Source organism: Mandrillus leucophaeus, unplaced genomic scaffold (assembly GCF_000951045.1).
Source record: "Mandrillus leucophaeus isolate KB7577 unplaced genomic scaffold, Mleu.le_1.0 Scaffold236, whole genome shotgun sequence".
Classification (NCBI taxonomy): domain Eukaryota; kingdom Metazoa; phylum Chordata; class Mammalia; order Primates; family Cercopithecidae; genus Mandrillus; species Mandrillus leucophaeus.
In genome coordinates, this window is record NW_012102432.1 from 2,615,229 (window position 1) to 2,635,023 (window position 19,795).

The 19,795-nt window shown below is 38.2% G+C and overlaps 1 protein-coding gene across 6 annotated transcripts in view; it reads left to right on the plus strand.

Annotated features, from left to right (window-relative positions):
• ASPH (aspartate beta-hydroxylase) overlaps positions 1-19,795 on the plus strand; it is a 186,865-nt gene that overhangs the window by 50,933 nt on the left and 116,137 nt on the right. For 2 of the 6 annotated variants that reach the window (XM_011982165.1, XM_011982168.1), the window contains 4 exons: positions 1,538-1,579; positions 1,901-1,957; positions 5,557-5,601; positions 12,954-14,697. In XM_011982165.1, coding sequence (XP_011837555.1) covers positions 1,538-1,579; positions 1,901-1,957; positions 5,557-5,601; positions 12,954-12,961 — 152 coding nt within the window. In that variant the 3' untranslated portion in view covers positions 12,962-14,697. Of the gene's footprint in view, positions 1-1,537; positions 1,580-1,900; positions 1,958-5,556; positions 5,602-12,953; positions 14,698-19,795 lie in introns of those variants that run through there. The other 4 variants (XM_011982166.1, XM_011982167.1, XM_011982164.1 and 1 more) reach the window with 2 other exon arrangements.

Here is a 19,795-nt window from a genome sequence, read left to right on the forward strand (position 1 = left end):
CAACAAGGTGCCAAGAGCCACATACACTCTTCCACTTCTGCAGCCTGGTGGCAGGGGGTGCTCTTTTCCTAACGTGGGAGAGACGGGAGACAAGGATGGGGCAGGGGCTCATGAGTCCATTTCTTTACGTGGTGATAGTGAGATTTCTTTGAGGCATCTAAGAGGAAAGACCCAGATGAGCCATTTGGTGGTGTTTGACTCTCAGAAGAGAAGTCTACTTCGTGATTGTGAGTGTGGGAACCATCAGAGTAGTTACGTGGCCATCAGGACCAAGCTCTGAGATCCCTTAAGGAGAGCAGACTGAGGGAGACATGAGGTGGTTCTGTGGTTGGACTTTGAAGAAAACCAGCCTTTAAGGACTGCTAAGAAAAAGATGAAGTGAAAAAAAAGATTGAGAGGGAGAAATGAAAGACCAAAGGGGAGAGTATGGTTACCCTGAAGTCCAGGGGCAACGTTGTTTGAATGGTGTCGCTAAAATTATAACGAGGGCTGGCGAGTGTCCATCAGATCAAATGAGGCACTGGAGTGGGGGTCTCAGCAGGAGCCTTTTCAGGGATGGGGTCAGGGTCTGAAGACAAGTGGGAGTGAGTTGAGGAGGGGAGAGGAAGAGATGAGCCATGAGATGTAAATGACTCTGAAGAAATTAGATTGTTCAATGGAAGAAAGAGAGGGTGAGGGGAAGCAAGCTTAAGAAAAAGTGGCATTGCTTTTTTAAGTCCTTAGAGGCTTGAGCATGTTTAAATGCTGACACTACTCAGGGAGACAGAGTAAGCACACATTCACTGCTCCTTCATCTTTCAAATGCACCAAAAGGACAAAATGATCTATTAAACATTGTTCCCTACTGTACCTCAATACTGAGAATGTCTGAAAGAGAGTAGGTGCTCAATAATTTTTCTTTATTAAATGAATAAGAAAGAATAAACTTATAACCATGCTGGGAAAAAGAAGGATGTTTGCTTGTAGTGTGCCAGAAAATTGGAGGTATTTTGGAAGATCAGGTCGACTGAGGAAGCTATGACCCACGGGGCCCTGGAGAGGCCTGTGTGGAGATGAGACTTCCTTACAGCAGAGCAGAGAAGCAGCACTGACCCTTGTGCCAGCAAATGAGGGAGGCAAGGGCAGCACAACCTGATTAGGGTGGGGAACACTTTATTCTCAGGGGCTGGCGGCAGAGGCGTTTGGCCCCAGGTTAGAGGTCTGAGAATTGTTTCCTAAATAAAAGCAGGGAATCTGCCCATGAACACCAGGATCCAGTTGATTCCCAGGGTACAGTTTCGGCTAATTCAAAACCTCCACCACAGATGCGAAGAAAATTTTAAACAGGTAGTAAGTGACTGCCCTGGAATTAGAATCCAAGCCTGTTTTACCCTAGACGAAACTCTTCTCCATCCTACTCTCTAGTCGACTGTTTCCCAGTGACTAAACCTTGCAGGTTCAAAGATGTGTAAGGCATTGTCTCTACCCTTGAAGCATGTTGTCAGTTTTTGTGTTACGATGAAAGTTACGGGATTTTGTTTCTTTTTTTTTTTTTTAGTAGTATATGAACCTCCAGAAAATGAAAGGATAGAAGTCACAGGTAAGTTTTTTCTGTAAGCAGATATTTTCTGCAAGTCAGCTTTCCCTGTATTTTGTTAAAACTCTTACTTGTGGAGCAAAGAATCAGTGTAGAAAAAATGCAAGACATTTTCAAGTCAGTAAGAAAATAATTGAGTATGAAAGTTAAAGTTAATATTGTAGTGTAAATACTCTCCATCAGAAGACCCAGTTTAAAAAGAGTCAAATTTAGCAATCTCAGTGGACGCGAGTTAATTTAGGAATCTGAGTGAAGGCGAGTGAATGTAAGATGTGTCCCTGGTTGGCAACACGTAATGGATTCTGATTTTATTATTTATTTTAGAAGTAACTGTTCCTCCTGAGGATAATCCTGTAGAAGTAACACAGGTAATTGTAGAAGGTAAGTTATATTTATGGAAATGGTTTTACCTTCCATATGAGAATTATGTTTGTTTATTCAATTATTTATTGAACATTTCCTGCTTGCTGTCTGTACAGTGCTCAGGAGCTAGGAGTACAAGAGGGAAGAAAAGACAGAGTCCTGTTTTCACTGGGGCTGGCATTCCAGTGGCCAAACAGATAATAAATAAAGGAATTAAGGATTATGAGAAGTACAATGATAGTGATAGAAACAGGCTACTGTAACAGCAAACAACTGAGGATGTGGAGGGCTACCCTGAGTCGCAGCAGGTTACCACCCCTGAGGGGCGAGCTGGTGAGAAGGGCGTAGCTATGGGCAGAGACGGGTTGAAAGATGGGTCTTTATGTCATGACTCAGCTGGGAAAACAAAACTATATCTATATCTATATCTATATATATATATATTTTTTTTTTTTCCCGTGGCAGAGAACTGAAGGGATGGTTTCTGAAAAACAAAAATAATTGCATGTATTAAACAGTGGCGCTTCAACAGAACTCAGATTTAAATTAGTTCTTAGCAGTTTACAGAGTTATTTCACATATATTGTTTCAGTTGCTCCTCGTAGTAGACACTGAGAAACAGGGAGGGCAGAGATCTTTGTACTTATTTTGCAAATGAAGACCTGAAGCTGGAGTGAGGTCAGGTGACTGACTAGCCCTAGGTTTCATAGCTGTAAGTGACCAAGGGGACATTCGACCCAGGGCTGGGGTGTGTGGGTGACTCTGCATGGGGGTGTGAAGGTGTGAGGGAATAGGAGTATCTGCTTTAACAACCATAAGTTGCCAGGAGGAGCATGTAACAGGGAGAATTTTGCTCATAAAATTACTCTTAAAATTTATTTAGGAGCAGCTAATTGTCACCTTTCAGATTAAATGTTACTGCTTTTGAGCTTGTTTAGGCAGAACGGAAAATGGAATGGTGCAGCTGACTAAATGGGGGGAGATAGGTATAAGGAAATGGGGGAGGCTAAAATTGCTCTCTGTGTACACTTAGCTGCTGCAAGAGACCCCTGTACAGGCACTGTGGGCCCTTGTGTAAAGGCAGGATCCATCTCTGTGTAGCAAGGCTGGATTGAGTTGAGATTTTTTCTCACCTTTTGTTACTCAGTTCTCTATGAGGGATATTAATGTTCTGAAGAATATCACTGAGTCTATGTGTTTATTTGGTAAGAATCAGAAGATAGAAACCCATAATCTCTGGGAAGAACTTTCTCCAACCTACCCTACATATGGTTTATAGAAAAGAACTATGCAATTTGACCCTACCTTTCTTGGTTTAGAAATATTTTTTTCCTAAGACTTTTCAGTATTTTAATATGTTGATAGAGGATGTAGCAGAGGCTGCTAAGGAAGTTTCCTGTCCTGGGCAGTGGGGCACCCAGCTGTGCACCTGCCGCCCACCCTGCAGCTTCTGTGCTGGACTCCTGCAGTGCCTGAGTGGACAGTGAGGGGAGCTCATCTCTTACACCAACCAACCTCGTTTTCCCTGTCTCCTCTTCTCTCGGCCAGTTGTATCAATATATACTTGGATTCCCAGACCAGAAACTTGGAACTCATTTTTGAGTCCTCCTCTCCCTCTGTCTCTATAGCTAATCCCAAGACACGTTAATAGACTCCCTAAACATTTCTTAAATCCATTTTTTTCTCCTTAGCTCTTGTACAGCCCTTTGTCTGGCTCGGCCCTTTCTCATCTTCCTAGATAATAGCAGTAGTCTGCTAGCTAGACATCTTGACTCTGTTCTTGTCCCCTTCAAATCCATCTTTCACATGCTATTAGGATGATCTGTCCAAAAGTATAGCTCTCATTGTATCAGCCCTGTGTTTAAACCCTTCTGTTATTCTTCATCTGTGTCAGTAAAGTTACTTTCAGTTGCAGATGATAGAAAACCAAACTCAAACTGGCTTGAGCAATAAAGAGATAGGTACAGATCAGTCAGGACCTTGCAAGGCCTACCAAGGTTTTTTGGATTATATTCTAGGCACAGTGTGAATTATGAAAATTATTAAGATACAGCATAATCTGATTTTTGTTTTAGATGTGAAAGTGAATTACTTTCACTAGATTGAATGGCGCAAGAATGGAAGCAGAGCGAAACACCCTGTTAGGAAAATATTTTGTACTAATCCAAGGAAGTGATTGTGGTAGCCTAAAATAAGATCATGGCAGTGGGAATGGAGGGGAAAGTGTTGAACTTGAGATATATTTTAGAATTAAAATTAATTGACTTTCCTGATGGTTGTGAAGCAAAGATGAGGAATAAAGGGGGCCTTTTTTTGGTTTAAGTAACTTTTAGATGATGGGGCCAGTTAGAGAGAAGAAAATTATTAATAGAATGTATTGGTTTTGCTGTTACTTTTGCACCAACCTAATACATTCTGTTCTGTTGATAAAGTGTTAATATGTCTCCAGATAATTAAGAACAAAATAAACAGGCAAACCTATTAAAAACCAGTCACAACATAGCTATTCAATGGTCACTGCACTGCCATTATAAGAAAGAGGTATTGCCAGACACTAACAGTGGTTAGTGGGAATGGGTGTGATTTTTGTTGCTGTTTTCAATTACTTTTATGTAAAATATTCCCAAATATTCTGTTTTGAGCATGTGTCATTTTTATAATTAGAAGCAAATTAATGCAAGAAGAAAAATTATTAAAATAGCTCCATAAATATTTTGTGTTTTAGAAAATGCTGTTAAAAAAATCTTTCTTTTGGCCAAAGATTGTTAACAATTCTTTTTTTTTTTTTTTTTGAGACAGAGTTTAGCTCTTGTTGCCCAGGCTGGAGTGCAATGGCACGATCTCAGCTCACCACAACCTCCACCTCCCAGGTTCAAGTGATTCTCCTGCCTCAGCCTCCCGAGTAGCTGGGATTTCAGGCATGTGCCACCATGCCCAGCTAGTTTTTTATTTTTAGTAGAGACTGGGTTTCTCCATGTTGGTCAGGCTGGTCTCAAACTCCCGACCTCAGGTAATCAGCCCGCCTCAGCCTCCCAAAGTGGTGGGATTATAGGTGTGAGCCACCGTGCTTGGCCCGATTGTTAACAATTCTTAAGGACCAAAAGAAATGTTGATATAATCTTATCTCTAGGTTAAGGTAACATTAAATAGGTTGCTAGGTTTGAAGATATTAATATGTGATGTAATTTCATAGAGCAAATCAGATCACTATGTCTTTAAATCACTGGGTGGGAACATCTACTATCTCTTTAGTTGTAACTGGGTTGAAGCGACCAAGTGTCTTTCCACAGCTCTCTTACCAAATCTGATGCAAAATTGTAGGGGAAGCTTAGGTTTTAGTCCATAGCTCCTTTGCTGGGCAGTGGAGTTTGAGGTTAGTCAGGCAGGTACTATAAAACCTACTATGCTGAACCGTTGAGAAATACACAACATTTTGCTAAGTTGTAGCTGATCGTTCTTTGTTGTGAGGCTATAAAAGCCTAATGTTTTTATTATGATTTCAATTGAATTTTTTAAAAAGTCTGTGAAAAGTATCATCATTACTTAAATCTGGCAATGCATATTTTAAACACTGATCAGCAATATGTAACAGATTATAAATTTATTATCTGTTTTAGAAGTAAGCATTTCTCCTGTGGAAGAACAACAGGAAGTACCACCAGGTATGACATTTTGGGTGTTGTATTTTCCTCTTTTGTTATTCTTATATATCCTGTTAATATTACCAGCAGCTTTATAATGAATCTACGAAGCATAAAAATTTTGAGAGAGATTAACTATACCTTAATTTAAAATTTTTCTATGTTTTTATCACTTCAACCAAAGTAATGGAAAATACACATCAGATTCAGTGCAGTACATATTCGCTGAGCTAGAATTTGAGGAGCGTTAATGATCATATGATTTTGCCATTATAGACGGTGGTAGTAGTAGAAGTTAGATTTTTTTTGTTTTCCTCTTTGATTGACAGACTATTTGATGGAGGATGTGGAATCAGAATTGCCTTAGGATGAAAGTTGAATAGTGTGCAAATTGTGACATTACTCCTCTTCCTCCCCATTCCCCATCTCTCCTGAGAGCATGTTTAGTGCTTTGTGACAGTCCAGGCTGCCCAGTGCTTGTCAGTGCCCCAGGGTGTTTCCTTTTAGTTCTGCATTGCACACTTTTCCCTGTTTTTTCCTACTTTCCTCCACCTGACCCCTCTTGTCACCAGTTAGTATAAAGAATGGGAACAGCATTTCCACCAAAGCCTATGCTTTCAAATGCATTTTAGAGATGACATAAACTATACCTGCAAAGAGAAGTGAGTTTATAAACCTCCTATTCTCATAGTGGGAAAGAATGTTCTATCAAAGAGGATTTGGAAAATCCTCCCTCTTTCCCAAGTGTATTTCTTCTCATTTCTGCATTTTATTTTTGTGTCATATTTATTTGTTCAACGTTTACTTATGTTTTCTCCATTTAAACATGAATTTTGTAGCAGTGATGTGCATTCCTATTACTGATTTTGGTAGAAATAATTGTGCCTGCCAAAATTTATTAAATACTAAATTTCAATTTTCTTTCTTTAATAATAAAAAAGGATAAAATAATCAAAGAATATATTTAGCTTTATATGGGATGCCTTAGGTTTTGATAATTTTCCTGTCATGTGCATTAATAATAATTATCTGTAGAAACAAATATTTGATTAAGAGAATGGAATTATTAGTATTATAATATAAATGAGAAAAGCAGTCCATGGAGAAATTGACCTTTTACATGATGACTACTAGGCAGTGTGTATCTGTGTTTAAAATACTTGGACATGGCAAGGGCAGCTGATATTTATGTCCTGCTGCTGGTTTCCTTTTCATTTTTGAATAATGCTTCACAGAGTACCCTGTTCCTATCAAAAAGGCAGGACCAGTTACAGAATTAGCATTTTGATGACTATTCCATGCCTTAACAGAAAATTATTTTATATTCCTAAAAGTAATGTTTCTATAACATTAATATATTTCTAGTTATAGTTCATATTTTAAAATAGTGATCTAATTTTTGTGAAGATATGAAAGATAATATTTTTCAGACCAAAAATTTCTATACTTTTATTTTATCATTTTATAACTGAACCCAATAGTTTATTTGGAATGTAAATATGAAACACCAAGTGTCTGAGGTGATGGAGTAAGGTGCTTTTTTTAGATTTTTAAGAACCAAAGCACATACAAATGAAGATTTGATTAATGTGCATAGTTCCCGACCTATAATAAGCTCTCAGTAAGTGGTGGCTCTGACTATTATTTAGTATTTAATTAGCCTGATCTTAGAGGTAGACCAAGATCTACCTCTGTGATGGATGTGAGGGTCATCTGGCTGTGACATCTGTCACCCCATTGATCGTCAGGGTCGATTTGGCTGATCTGACTGGCCAGGCAGGTGTCCCCTTCCTCCCTCTCCACTCCATGTGCGTCCCTCCCAAAGCTGCATGCTCAGTTGAAGAGGACGACCATCCCTGATAGAGGAGGACCTGTCTTCAGTGAAGGGTATATGAGTAGCTGTGCTTCCCTGCTAGAACCTCCAAACAAGATCAAGAGAAGCTCCATTCTGAAAGACCTCATGGAGAGTTGTAACCTATAACTTGGTATCATAAACATTTGAATGATCCACTGCATTGTGGTAGTTTGACCCTGCCAGTAGAGGATGTAAGGCTGAGAGTCAGCAGTACAGTCATGTGTTACTTAATGACAGGGATACAGACTGTGAATGTGTCGTTAGGTGATTTTGTCCATGTATGAACATCATAGAGTAGCCTACTACATATACATCTAGGCTATATGATACAGCATATTGCTTCTAAACTACAAACCTGTACAGCATGTTACTGAATACCGTAGGCAGTTATAATGCAATGGTAAATATTTGTGTATGAAAACATACCTAAACATAGATAAAGTATGGTAAAAATTGGTATAGAAGATTAAATAAAAAGATATACTTGTATACAGCACTTGATGAGTATACAAGCTTACAGGACTGGAATTTGCTCTGAGTGAATCAGCAAGTGAGTGGTGAGTGAATGTGAAAGCCTAGGACATTACTGTACCCTACTGTAGACTTTATAAATGCTGGGCTACACTAAATTTATTAAAATTTTTCTTTAATAATTAACCTTGGTTTACTGTAATTTTTTTAAATTTGTAAACCTAATTTTTAAAAACTTTTTGATGATTTTGTAATAAAAATTAGTTTAAAACACAAACATATATAGCCATATAAAAATATTTTTATATCTTTATTTTATAAGCATTTTTATTTTCAATTTTTTAAAACCTTTTTAAACTTTTTTGTTAAAAACTAAGACACAAACAGACATATTAGCCTAGGCCTGCAGGATCATCAATATCACTGTCTTTCACCACCACATCTTGTCCCACTGAAAGGTCTTCATGTGTAATAACAGGCATAGAGTTGCCATCTATGATAACAATGACTTCTTCTGGAATACCTCCTGAAGGACCTACCTGGGGCTGTTTTACAGTTAACTTTTTTTTTTTTAAAGAAGTAAGAATATAGTCTAAAAGAACCATAAAAGTATAGGAGAGTAAAACCATTAATAGTCCTTTATTATCATTGTCATGTATTATGTATTGTGCATAATTGTTTGATACAACTGGCAGAGCAGTAGATTCGTTTACGCCAGCATCACCACACACGTGAGTAATGTGTTGTGCTGGGATGTTATGAAAGCTAAGATGCAACTAGACAATAGGAATTTTCATTATCAAATGGGACCACCATTGTATATTTGGTCTATCAAAAACATTGCCACGTGACATGTGACTGTATTTTTAACCATTGCACTTGGTTTTCTTATTTTCTATAAGTCTTAAGTCTTATACTTAGTCCTACTTCATATTACAATGTTTTTATTATTCACTTGTGCAATCTTCATAAATTTATATTTGTGATTTTTTTCTCAGTCTTAATTTTGCATCTGATTGCAGGAACACTCATTGTAAGGCCTACCTCCTTGCCATTTTTCAGTCTTTAAAATTCTTTTATTCAGTGGAAGACTCAAATTGAGGACTTCTGCAAAGTGCTGGATATTCGTTCACTTTTTCTTGGCCCTTGGAACCTAATTGATGATTGATCTGCCTTTCCTGATTATCCTAAGACTAAGTTATACAGTCTTAATATAGCTTATCAAAGTTCATAATAATGTAGCTATCAATGTGCTATTCCCAAGGGGCATTATCACCATTGCCTCCATCTAAAGTAGGGGACAGTGAACTTTCATGTTTATTAAGCATTATGTAGGTGCTCTTCTAAGCACGTTCCATGGATTGACCTTTAATAGTTCTAAGACCTCAAGAGGTAGATATGCCGTTCTCTCCATTTTACAGATGAGAACACTGAGGCACAGCAAGGCCAAGTAACCTTCCCCAGATCACAGAGCTGACAAGTGGTAGAAATGGGATTGATCCTTGCATTCTGGCTCCAGAGTCCACACTGTCAGCTGCCGTTTTTGAAAGGATTTTAAACAAATGAAGACCTAACAGCTGAGAGATTTGAGAGCTGTTTTGGTGTGGTAAAATCAGATGTGTTTTATATTCTTCAGCGTCTTTCTATTAATCTGCATTAGTTCATCACATAGGCCTCAGGAATGTCAAAGGTTGAATTATGATGTATAGTAGAAAAGTAAGTTGTCCAGTAGTTTTCATCCTGCCTTCTTTCTTGCATATTTATAAATTTTTAAGTGCTGTGCAGGTGGATTCTTGGCAAGCATGCGGAAGCTCAAGCTTAAGATTTGATTTTTCTAATATTGCAGGCCAATCATTTTGAATATTAGATTTTTAAGATTGATTTTGGAATTTCTCATCCATTAGCAAGTTTTCACCTTTCTCCTTAAATTCGTATTTTTACTTGAAACCATACAGCATATTTTTAGCAATATGACAGCATAAATATACGTAACACAAATTGAATGACTTATGAAGGAATTACTTGTGAAAGCTCATTGGAGTAAAATTTCCTCTCAAACAATACTTTAGGTCATATGACCGAGTCTATTAACTATTTTTCTGTTATACCATGCCAGAAAAGAATTCTAAAAGTCAGTTTATGCTTTATGTAATTATGTTCTTCAGAATGAGATACATGAGCATCATGGTTCCTGGGTAATTCTGCTGCTCCTCTCTTTAAAAATGGAGATGCCACTTGCAACTTATCCCACTGCTGAGTATTCTAGCAGTGGTAATGGTTTCACTCCGTTGCATCCATCCAGAACTTTCACTCAGGTCTCCCCATCACCCAGCATTTTGTAACATTGATCGGTAAGGCCTATAACCGGTTTTAGGCTAACAACACCAGAGATCTGGGGCAAAGGAGGAAATTGATTTTATATTCTTAGTAGCTAATATTCCATAAGTGCTTTATATATATATTGTTGTTATTGATCATCTATTCAAAAAATACATATTGAGCAACTGCTGTGGTATAGGCTCTGTGCTGGCCAGTGAAGATACATGATTGACAATGCTGTGCTGGCTTGGTTCACAGTCCTGTGGGTACATGGTAGAGTAAAATAAGTACAATCAATTTCTCAGAGCTGTGGACAGCAACACACAGAAGGAGAGATGTCTCACCCCGCTTCAGAGGGGTGGGACACAGAATGAGGTTAGCCTCCCAGATGTCCTTGTGCTAGTTTTAGGTGTTTTGAGGTGTTGATAAAAAGCTCCAGGAGCTGGCAGGAGGAGAGCAGAGGAAACTAGAGCTTACAGAGCACAAAGGCCATGACAGCATGCCAGACAGGGGCGAAAGAGGACAGGGGAAATGTAGGCAAGTGTCTCTTCTCAGAGGATCTTATATACTATGTTTAAAAGTGTTGATTTGCTGGACACAGTGGTTCACGCCTGTGCTGCCAGCACTTTGGGAGGCCAATGTGGGAGGACTGCTTGAGTTCAGGAGTTGGAGACCAGCCTGGGCAACAGTGAAACCCCATCTCTAAAAAAAAAAAAAAAAGAAAAGAAAATAGCCAGGCTTGGTGCCACATGCCTGCTGTAGTCCCAGCTACTCAGAAGGCTGAGGTAGAAGGATTCCTTGCGTCCAGGAGGTCAAAGCTACAGTAGGCTATGATCACACCACTGCACTCTAGCCTGCGTGACAGAGTGAGGCCCTGTCTCAAAAAAAAAAAAAAAAAAAATTTGGATCTGTGCCTAAAAATGACAAGAAGCCACTGAAAAAATCCAAGCAGAGGAGTCACATGATCGAATCTCAATTTGAAAACAGTTAGTCCAGCAAGGAGGTAGAGACTAGTAAGAGGCAGCTACCATAGGCTAAACTAAAATGGTGGGAGCTTGGCTGTAGTAGAATGAATGGAAAGGTGTCTGATTTCATGTAAACTGGGGCTGCAAATAATTTGATGGGAGAGGAAGAGGAGTCCAGGTTCCTACATTTCTGGCTTGAGTCCTTGTGAATGAATGGCAGAATGTTAATGGAGGGAGAGAAGGCAGGAGGAAATGGAGAGTAGCAAAAGAGATGACAGTCCTGATTTTGGAGATGTTAGATTTACACCATACCCACTTATGAGTGGGGTCTTCAGACATTTAGTGGAATTGTTCAAAATTGCCATAGAACTTTTAGTTTATTTGCCTTTTTATGAATACTCATCGTTATACTTTGAACAACTTTCCATTTTCCCAAGGTACTTCTGAAATGTATCTTCCTCTTAAATCAAAGTCCAGAAAATTGTTGAATGCTAAGACAATCTAAAACTCATTAAAAAAAAACTTTTCTATTGGGATATAATTTACACATGTGGAAGTGCTTAAATGTTGAATTTTTCCATGTGTATATACTTGTACCCATTACTCAGATCAAGATAAAAAGATGTAAAGCTTTTAGCACCCCAGAAATGTCTTCCTCTTCCTACCTCTCAGTAATACACCAGCCAGAAGTAACCATTCTTGTGAACTGCGTCATCGTAGATTAGTTTTGTCCGCTCTTGAATTCAAGATCTGTAAACACACACATTTGTTTTTGCGACTTGTTTCTGTTCAACATCTTGTCTGTGGTTTCATCCACCTTGTTATGTGTAGTCATTTGCTCTAATTCGTAACTATTTCCTACAGTTTTTAATCCATCCTAATGTTAACGGACACAGTTTTTTTTTTTCCTCATTTGTTGACTATGAAGAAAGCGGCTATGAATATTTTTGTACTGCCTTTTTGAGGGAATATAAGCATTCATTTATGTTGGATATGTAAAGATATACATAAAATGTCTAGTTCTCAAACAATTCCACTTACATAAAAAGTTTTGGTTGCTTATGTGTAGATAGATAGATAGAAATTGTTAGGAAAGGAGGAAAGAAGAAAGGAAATATTGGAATCCAGCTTTAAAAATTATATCAAGATTTTGCAGGGCCTTTCTGTGTACCAGCTCCTTTTCTAGTTTAATTGTAACACAAATCCAATGCTGCAATAGTAAAACAAATCAGATACTAAAGTTAAGAATGAAAAAGAAGTTGTAAAAACTTGGATAGGGATTAATTTTACTTCTTTTAAAATACTTATATACTTTTATTGTCAACCATTTATGTTATCAATATGTTTTAAATTTGTTTTAATTTTTAAAGCAATATATTTTAAATGCAGCTTATAGTGTCCAGTTGATCCTTGAAACTGTTTGTGTTTATTTTTCAAATACCATACTAGATTTCTGTTTCTTTTTAATAGAGTGAAAATATTGAAGAAAAATTTAATGCTGTGTTTCTTAAAAGATTGAGATTATTCAGTTCAGTTGTAATTCTCGAGTGCTCTAAAGAACCTCAGATTTTCATCAGTAGCTTTGCAAGTCATCCCCAGGAGCTTCTTTTGGTAGTTGATTATTCTGTTACCAAGTTGTCCTTAAAAAAAAAAAAAAAAATTACTTTGTTGGTGGATTTTTTAAAAAGTAGAATGAAAATGAAGCAGTTTCACAGTCTATGTCTGGTTGGTCCTTTAATTTAGATTTCCCCTTATTTTTGCAGATACTTAAAGCTTCAAAAAGACTGCCCCTACCACCACAGGAGGACCAGCCTAACCATACGCTCGCTGTGATAGATCTTGTGAAGCAATTACTGAGCAGATCAAGATCTTTGGGAAGGAACACTAAAGATGTTTTGAATGAATTATAGTCCACTGGCATTTTAGTGTATTTTTTTTTTCTTTTTAGAAACACATGTTTCTAAAAAATGTCATGTTACATTCCTGCATGTCCCTTTTGATAGCATTAGTGGATCCATTGGATTTCTTTTTTCTTTTTATGACATAGCTTTTAGTCTTACCTGAATTTATGTGTGTTTTTCAGATACTAGTTAATAATTATATTGGTGATGTAGCAGCAATTGTGTTGGCAGGGTTTGCATATATTATTAGTAATTAGCACTAACTGTTGGACTGACTTGTGTAAACTGCGTTAAACATGATTTAAAAGCTATTAAGAATACTTTGTGTTAGCACTCCTAAGAACGCTAACAGAGATCATCATTAGCTGTGAAGATTTGAGTTGTATATATCTGCACTGATATTCTTATCAAAAATTTCTACATTAGCTTCAGGTATTCAGATTAACACTTTTGAAATTGTTGTAACTTTTAGCTGATTAATTAGAAAAATTTAATATTTCAATGAAAGTTTTAAATTATCATTTATTTATTCAAATGAGAGGGGAAAGCTGAAATTCCTTGTTAAGACACAAGGAAAAAGAATGACTCTACTATTATCATGCAAAAATGCTTTGTTAGCACCTTAGATTAATCGTATAATAGCTATAGTCTCTTCAGCATTTGTTTAAATTTTAGAAAATCTGTATAAATTACTGGTGCATAACTTAAAGATTATTCCGCCTTTAGCTAATTAAGTAATTTCCCTGCAGCACTAGAGACCGCTCAGTGCTCTTACTAGATGAACTCAGTAACGCCTCGAGCTGGGTTGATTGAGGATGTGTGAAAAGCTCACAGAGCCCGATGCCTGCTGCTATTTCACAGCGATGAGCCTTTTCCTTTCTACACTGAAGATTTTCTTCTTTATTTAATGTGGTTTATTTTGGGCTCAGAAATAATTGCTGTGTTGAAAATAATCCTTTGTCAGAAAAGAAGGTAGCTACCACATCATTTTGAAAGGACCATGAGCAACTATAAGCAAAGCCATAAGAAGTGGTTTGATTGATATATTAGGGGTAGCTCTTGATTTTGTTAACATTAAGATAAGGTGACTTTTCCCCCCTGCTTTTAGGGTTAAAATGAGAGAGATTTCTATATTTTTATCACTGTAGATCATAGTTATTATACAATGTAGTGAGTCCTGCATGGGTACTCAATGTGTAATGAAACCTGAAATAATAAGATAATAAGAAAAGCAATAATTTTCTAAAGCTGTGATATGGATGATACAGAGGTGATACTCAAATTATAATAAAGCTCTTCATTTTGTGAATTATAGAATGCTACTTTTTATAAAGCCATATTTTTTTAGGAAAACTAAGTGACATAAAACTGATGAACGAGTAAAATAAGTTTTACTGGATTTTTATAGAACTCTGGACGTTGAGGATTCATTATGCTGTGGTTAACTTTAAATACTTTTTAATTCCAAATATCTGAATTAATGAGCCTTGTCTTTACAAATATGTGCCATTGTGCAACATCAATGGATTTTCTAAAAATAATGTAAATGTCTTCTATTAAATGTTGAGTGCAATAAAATACAGAAGAATTCTCTATATTGTCATTATTTTTGAAGTATAAGATATTTTTAATTTGTTACATAATAAAATCAGTTCATTTTATCCTTACTGGTATTTTAGAAGATTATAGCATTTTTGATTACTAAAATCACAAAGGAATACCTTCAGCCAGTTAACGTATTTCTAACAGATAATGCTTATTTTACATTTACTATCATGCTACATTGCCAGGAGGCAAGATTAAAATTAAATAGCCCCTGCATCCATCCTTTGTAGATTTTGCCCTGCACCTAGAAGTTTTGATTATTCCCTGGATAGCCTGCTGCACCTTTTTCCCCCAAGTTTTTTAATTTTTATAAGTATATAGTAGATGTATAAATTTGACTATATGAGATATTTCAATACAGGCATAGAAAATGTACAATAAATTATTGTTGGCTATAGTAACCCTGTTGTGCTATCAAATATTAGATCTTATTCATTGTATATAACTATATTTTTGTACCCATTAACCATCTTCACCTCCTGCTCCCCTCTCCCCCAGCTACCCTTCCCATCCTCTGGTAACCATCCTTCTACTCTCCACCTCCTTGAGTTCAATTGTTTTAATTTTTAGCACCCACAAATTAGTGAGAACATATGATGTTTGTATTTCTGTGTCTGGCTTATTTCACCTAACGTAATGACCTCCAGTTCCATCCATGTTGTTTCAAATGACAGGATCCCGTTCTTTTTTATGGCTGAATAGTACTCCATTATATGTGTACACACATTTTCTTCATTCATCTGTTGACAGACCTTTAAGTTGATTCCAAAGCTTGGCTATTGTAAATAGTGCCGCTATAAACATGGGAGTGCAGATATTTCTTCAATATGCTGATTTCTTTTGTTTTGGATATATACCTAGCAGTGGGATTGCTAAGAGAAAACAATGGGGAAACTGCCCAGGCCATCGGTCTAGGCAATGATTTCTTGAGTAATACCCCAAAAGCACAGGCAACCAAAGCAAAAACGGAAAAATGGAATCCCATTAAGTTACAAAGATTCTGCACAGCAAAGGAAACAACAAAGTGAAGTGATAACCCACAGAATACATCAAAGTATTTGCAGACTACCCATCTGTCAAGGGATTAACAATGAGAATATATAAGGAGCTCAGACAACTCCATAGGGAAAAATCTAATAACCTGATTTTTAAAATGGGCAAGAGATCTGAATTCTCAAAAGAAGACATAAAAATGGCAAACACGTATACAAAAAGGTGCTCTACATCCTTGATCATCAGAAATGCAAATCAAAACTACACTGAGATATCGTCTCACCTGAGTTAAACTGGCTTTTATCAAAAGACAGGCAGTAATGAATGCTGGTGAGCATGTGGAGAAAGGGGAACCCTCATGTACTGTTAGCAGGAGTGTAAATTAGGTTTCTCAAAAGACTGAAAATAGAACTACTGCCCCACCTTATACATGACTTCATATTGGGAGGATATTAATTTCATCGTGAGAGGATGGAAGGGCAGAAATGGGCATGGAAAGTTCTCTTTTCCATTTCCAGTCTTCATTCTCTGGACAGAAAAGGAGAACTAAATAAGGAAGAAGTCCCTGGGCTTCTAGAACAGGTTGTTTTCAGCTCCAGCATGTCCAGAGGAAACAAAAATGAACACTAATGGTAAGCAGACCCACTTTTATTGAAGCACCCACTCAGCTAAGTACTGTGCGCACATGTCAGGGAGCTGAGTTTTCTCAGCAGATAAGTATTACTCCTGCCTGCAAGTGAGCAAAGCCAAGGTCAGAGAGGTGGGGTGCCTGCTGGCCCGAGGTGACACAGCAGTATTCAGAGCAACTCTCAGGCAGCTGGTGCAAGGTGGAAGCCATTAGAGGGAGGCCAAAGCATGGGTAGGAAGATGGTTAGGCAACTTACTAGTAATAGGTGATGGTGATACAGCATGAGCTAAGGAAGTGCTAGTAGAGAGAGAAGGGGACTGGAAAGCTGTGACATGAGGACTGGTCAGTGTGGGCGCTCAGGGATAGAACAGAGTCCCATGTCCAGGTGCAGGGAGAGAACCGACGCCAGTGTGGTAATGCACTCATTACCACAGGGATGCACAGGCCTGGGTGGAAATTCGCTTTGAATGTATGTTGAGTCCAGCAAGAACTGCTCAGCCAGCAGGTTAGCGCAGTGCTGGAACATGATAGAGTACAGTATATCTGTTTTTTGTTTATTTTTGAGATGGAGTCTCGCTCTGTTGCCAGGCTGGAGTGCAGTGGTGCGATCTCAGCTCACTGCAAGCTCCACCTCCTGGGTTCAAGCGATTCTCCTGCCTCATCCTCCCAAGTAGCTGGGACTACAGGCACGCGCCACCACTCCCAGCTAATTTTTGTATTTTTAGTAGAGACAGGGTTTCACCATGTTGGCCAGGATGGTCTCGATCTCTTGACCTTGTGATCTGCCCGCCTCAGCCTCCCAAACTGCTGGGATTACAGGCATGAGCCACCGTGCCTGACCGAGTACAGTATATCTGAATCCACAAAATCCACAAAAGTGATTTGCTTTAGTGGTTGCATTTAAATATCATATCCTATTCTTTTTAGTAAGGTGTTTATTGTTCTGACAAAATATTTAAAGGAGAAAAAAAGTAACATTAAGACAGGTAAAGAGTAGTGTAATATCTTTCTTTTCTGAATATGAATATTTAAACACTAACTATGAGTTACATGTGGGCTTGTACTTTTGTAATTTTCAGGGGTGGGCTGAGCATATAGCTCCCTTTAGTTAATGAATTCCCCATTACTGGGATATAGAGTGTGATTAAAGTAGTATTTTATGGAATATAGCTTCTGAAATTGGTTTTGTTTGTTTTGTGACCCTAGACAAGATTCCTTAGCCTCTGTATGCCTCAGTTGCCGTATTTGTAAAATTATAACTACCTCCTATGAATGATGAGAAGTTTAAATGGGATAGTCTGTGTTAAGTGCTTAGAACAATGCCTGCATATAATATGGGCTCAAGTCATTTTCCTCTTTGGCACAGTGAGATTCAAATGAGATCTTCCAGAGAAGCGTAGGTACAGAGAATAAAGCAAAGTAGCACTTCATTATTATCGCTGCAGAATGCTCCTGGGGTAAGCTGAATCTCATAGAAAGCTCCTTTACCTAAGCTAAATTTAAGCAATAAAACTCATAGAGCCTAAAACATATTCTCTGTGTATTTTCTCCATATCCGAAAGGAGTCTCAGAACTCAGCTTGTTGATGTGAGGTGAAGGACAGAAGAGGACAAGAATGAGAATAAGAGAGCTTTTGGCCTGGGGCCTGGAATGATCTGTGTCAGGCTTTAGGTCAGACTGCCACCCCCCTTTTAGATACAGCATGGGAAGTGGAAGAAAGATGGTGGCCCTTGTTTCTGGGCATATGTCCAACCACACTCACCCTCCACGTTCCTGGGAGGATGTGAGTCCAGAGGACGTGGGGAGACTTGGCCAGGGCCCTCCCACATCAGGATCAGCACCTTCCACTTCTATTTGGAATGTGACCAGTTCAAACCACTCCTCCTTCCTTATTTCCCTCCCAAGAGTGGAAAGATCTGTGGAGAGCCCTAAACTCCCCTTCATGACCAGCACCCACCTGTTCTATCTAGTCTAGTTAGAAACTTGCATTTTACGCTTGATTTTTCTAATCACATTAGCCATATGCAATGACTGGGGGATATGGAGGGTTGCAGTGTTCCTGCAGGTAATGCTGATCCCAGTAGAAAGAGCTCCTTCAGGACTGGGATTTTTTATGCTTTTCTTCATTGCTGTATATCCGATGACTACAAGGGTGCCAGGCAGACATTATTAGGTGCTCAGTTAATATTTGCTGAATGAATGGTATTGAATGGTCTAGTTCAGCAACCTAACTTTATAATAAAGAGGTTATAGTTAAAAAGATCAGAAATTCTAGAACATTCTACCAAGATCTACAAGTCCTTTAAAAAAAAAAAATCCTGCATTATTCTTGCAGCACTGCCCAGGAGGTATGTGCTGTCAACCTTATAAAATCAACTCTTTGCAAAAGTCAAGACTGGCACTTCTCTGTCCCCTTATTTCTCTTTGAAGAAAGGTACACAATGGTTCAGTGGAAAGAACATATGCTTTGGAATTGTGTAAACTGCTGGCCTTGATAACTTTGGGGACTCTAATTTCTCAGCCATCTATTTTCTCCTGTGCACAAAGAGGGAGGTAAGACCTTCTCCAAGGGTGTGAGAAGACAAGAGAATCCATAAATGATGTGCTTAGCACTTAGCCTGGTACACTAGATTTCAAAGTTAGTTCCCCTTTCTTCCTCTTATGGAACAAGAGTTGACTTATGAAAAACCCTTCCCTGCATTAAAACCAGCCTCAGATTTACTTTTCATCTCCCCAAATTGAAATGTTTTATATGAATGAATGTGGGAAACTCCATACCAACAAATTGAGTGATCCGTGTCAATGTTCACTTGACTGCATCCCTGATCTCACTGACATCCTCAAGCAGCTTCTGTGGGAGAGGACAGAGTCTGATTTTTTATCAGTCTCCCAGACTCTGCCTTGTTCCCACTCCAACCCATATGCATACGCCCGTGTTCCTAGAAATACCCAAAGAACAGATAAGTTCCTACTAGGGCTGTAATCAACTGATTACCTTGAAAATTAACTAGATCCTAATTTGTACACTCATCCTGATGTGAAGTTATAGGTGCACAAATGAGGTTAAAAACACATGGTCAGCTCATATGCTGTTGTTTTCCTTGTGAGGGGTGGATGTTCTTTGGCTAGTCTAGGTCTTGGTGGGTGTCACTGTCCTAGGTAATTCTATTTGTGGGAGAGACACTGACTGTGATTTACTTAGTGCATCTGACACAGGTGGGGTCTTGGGTTCATCTCTGGCTTCTCACCTGGGCGTCAGCACAAGCTCCCCCAATGGATCATCTGTGTATATGTGAAGTCCTTAGAGTAGCAGACTAATATTCCAAGCAGTGTGACATGCTGCATTCCTTTAAAGCACATGATATCAATTATTCAAGTTGTTTTCTGGTTTTAAGAGACAATAACAACATTGAACAAGCTTTAATGATGGCTTCTCCCCACCCACATATCTTTGAACCTTAGAGACACCTGGAGTTGA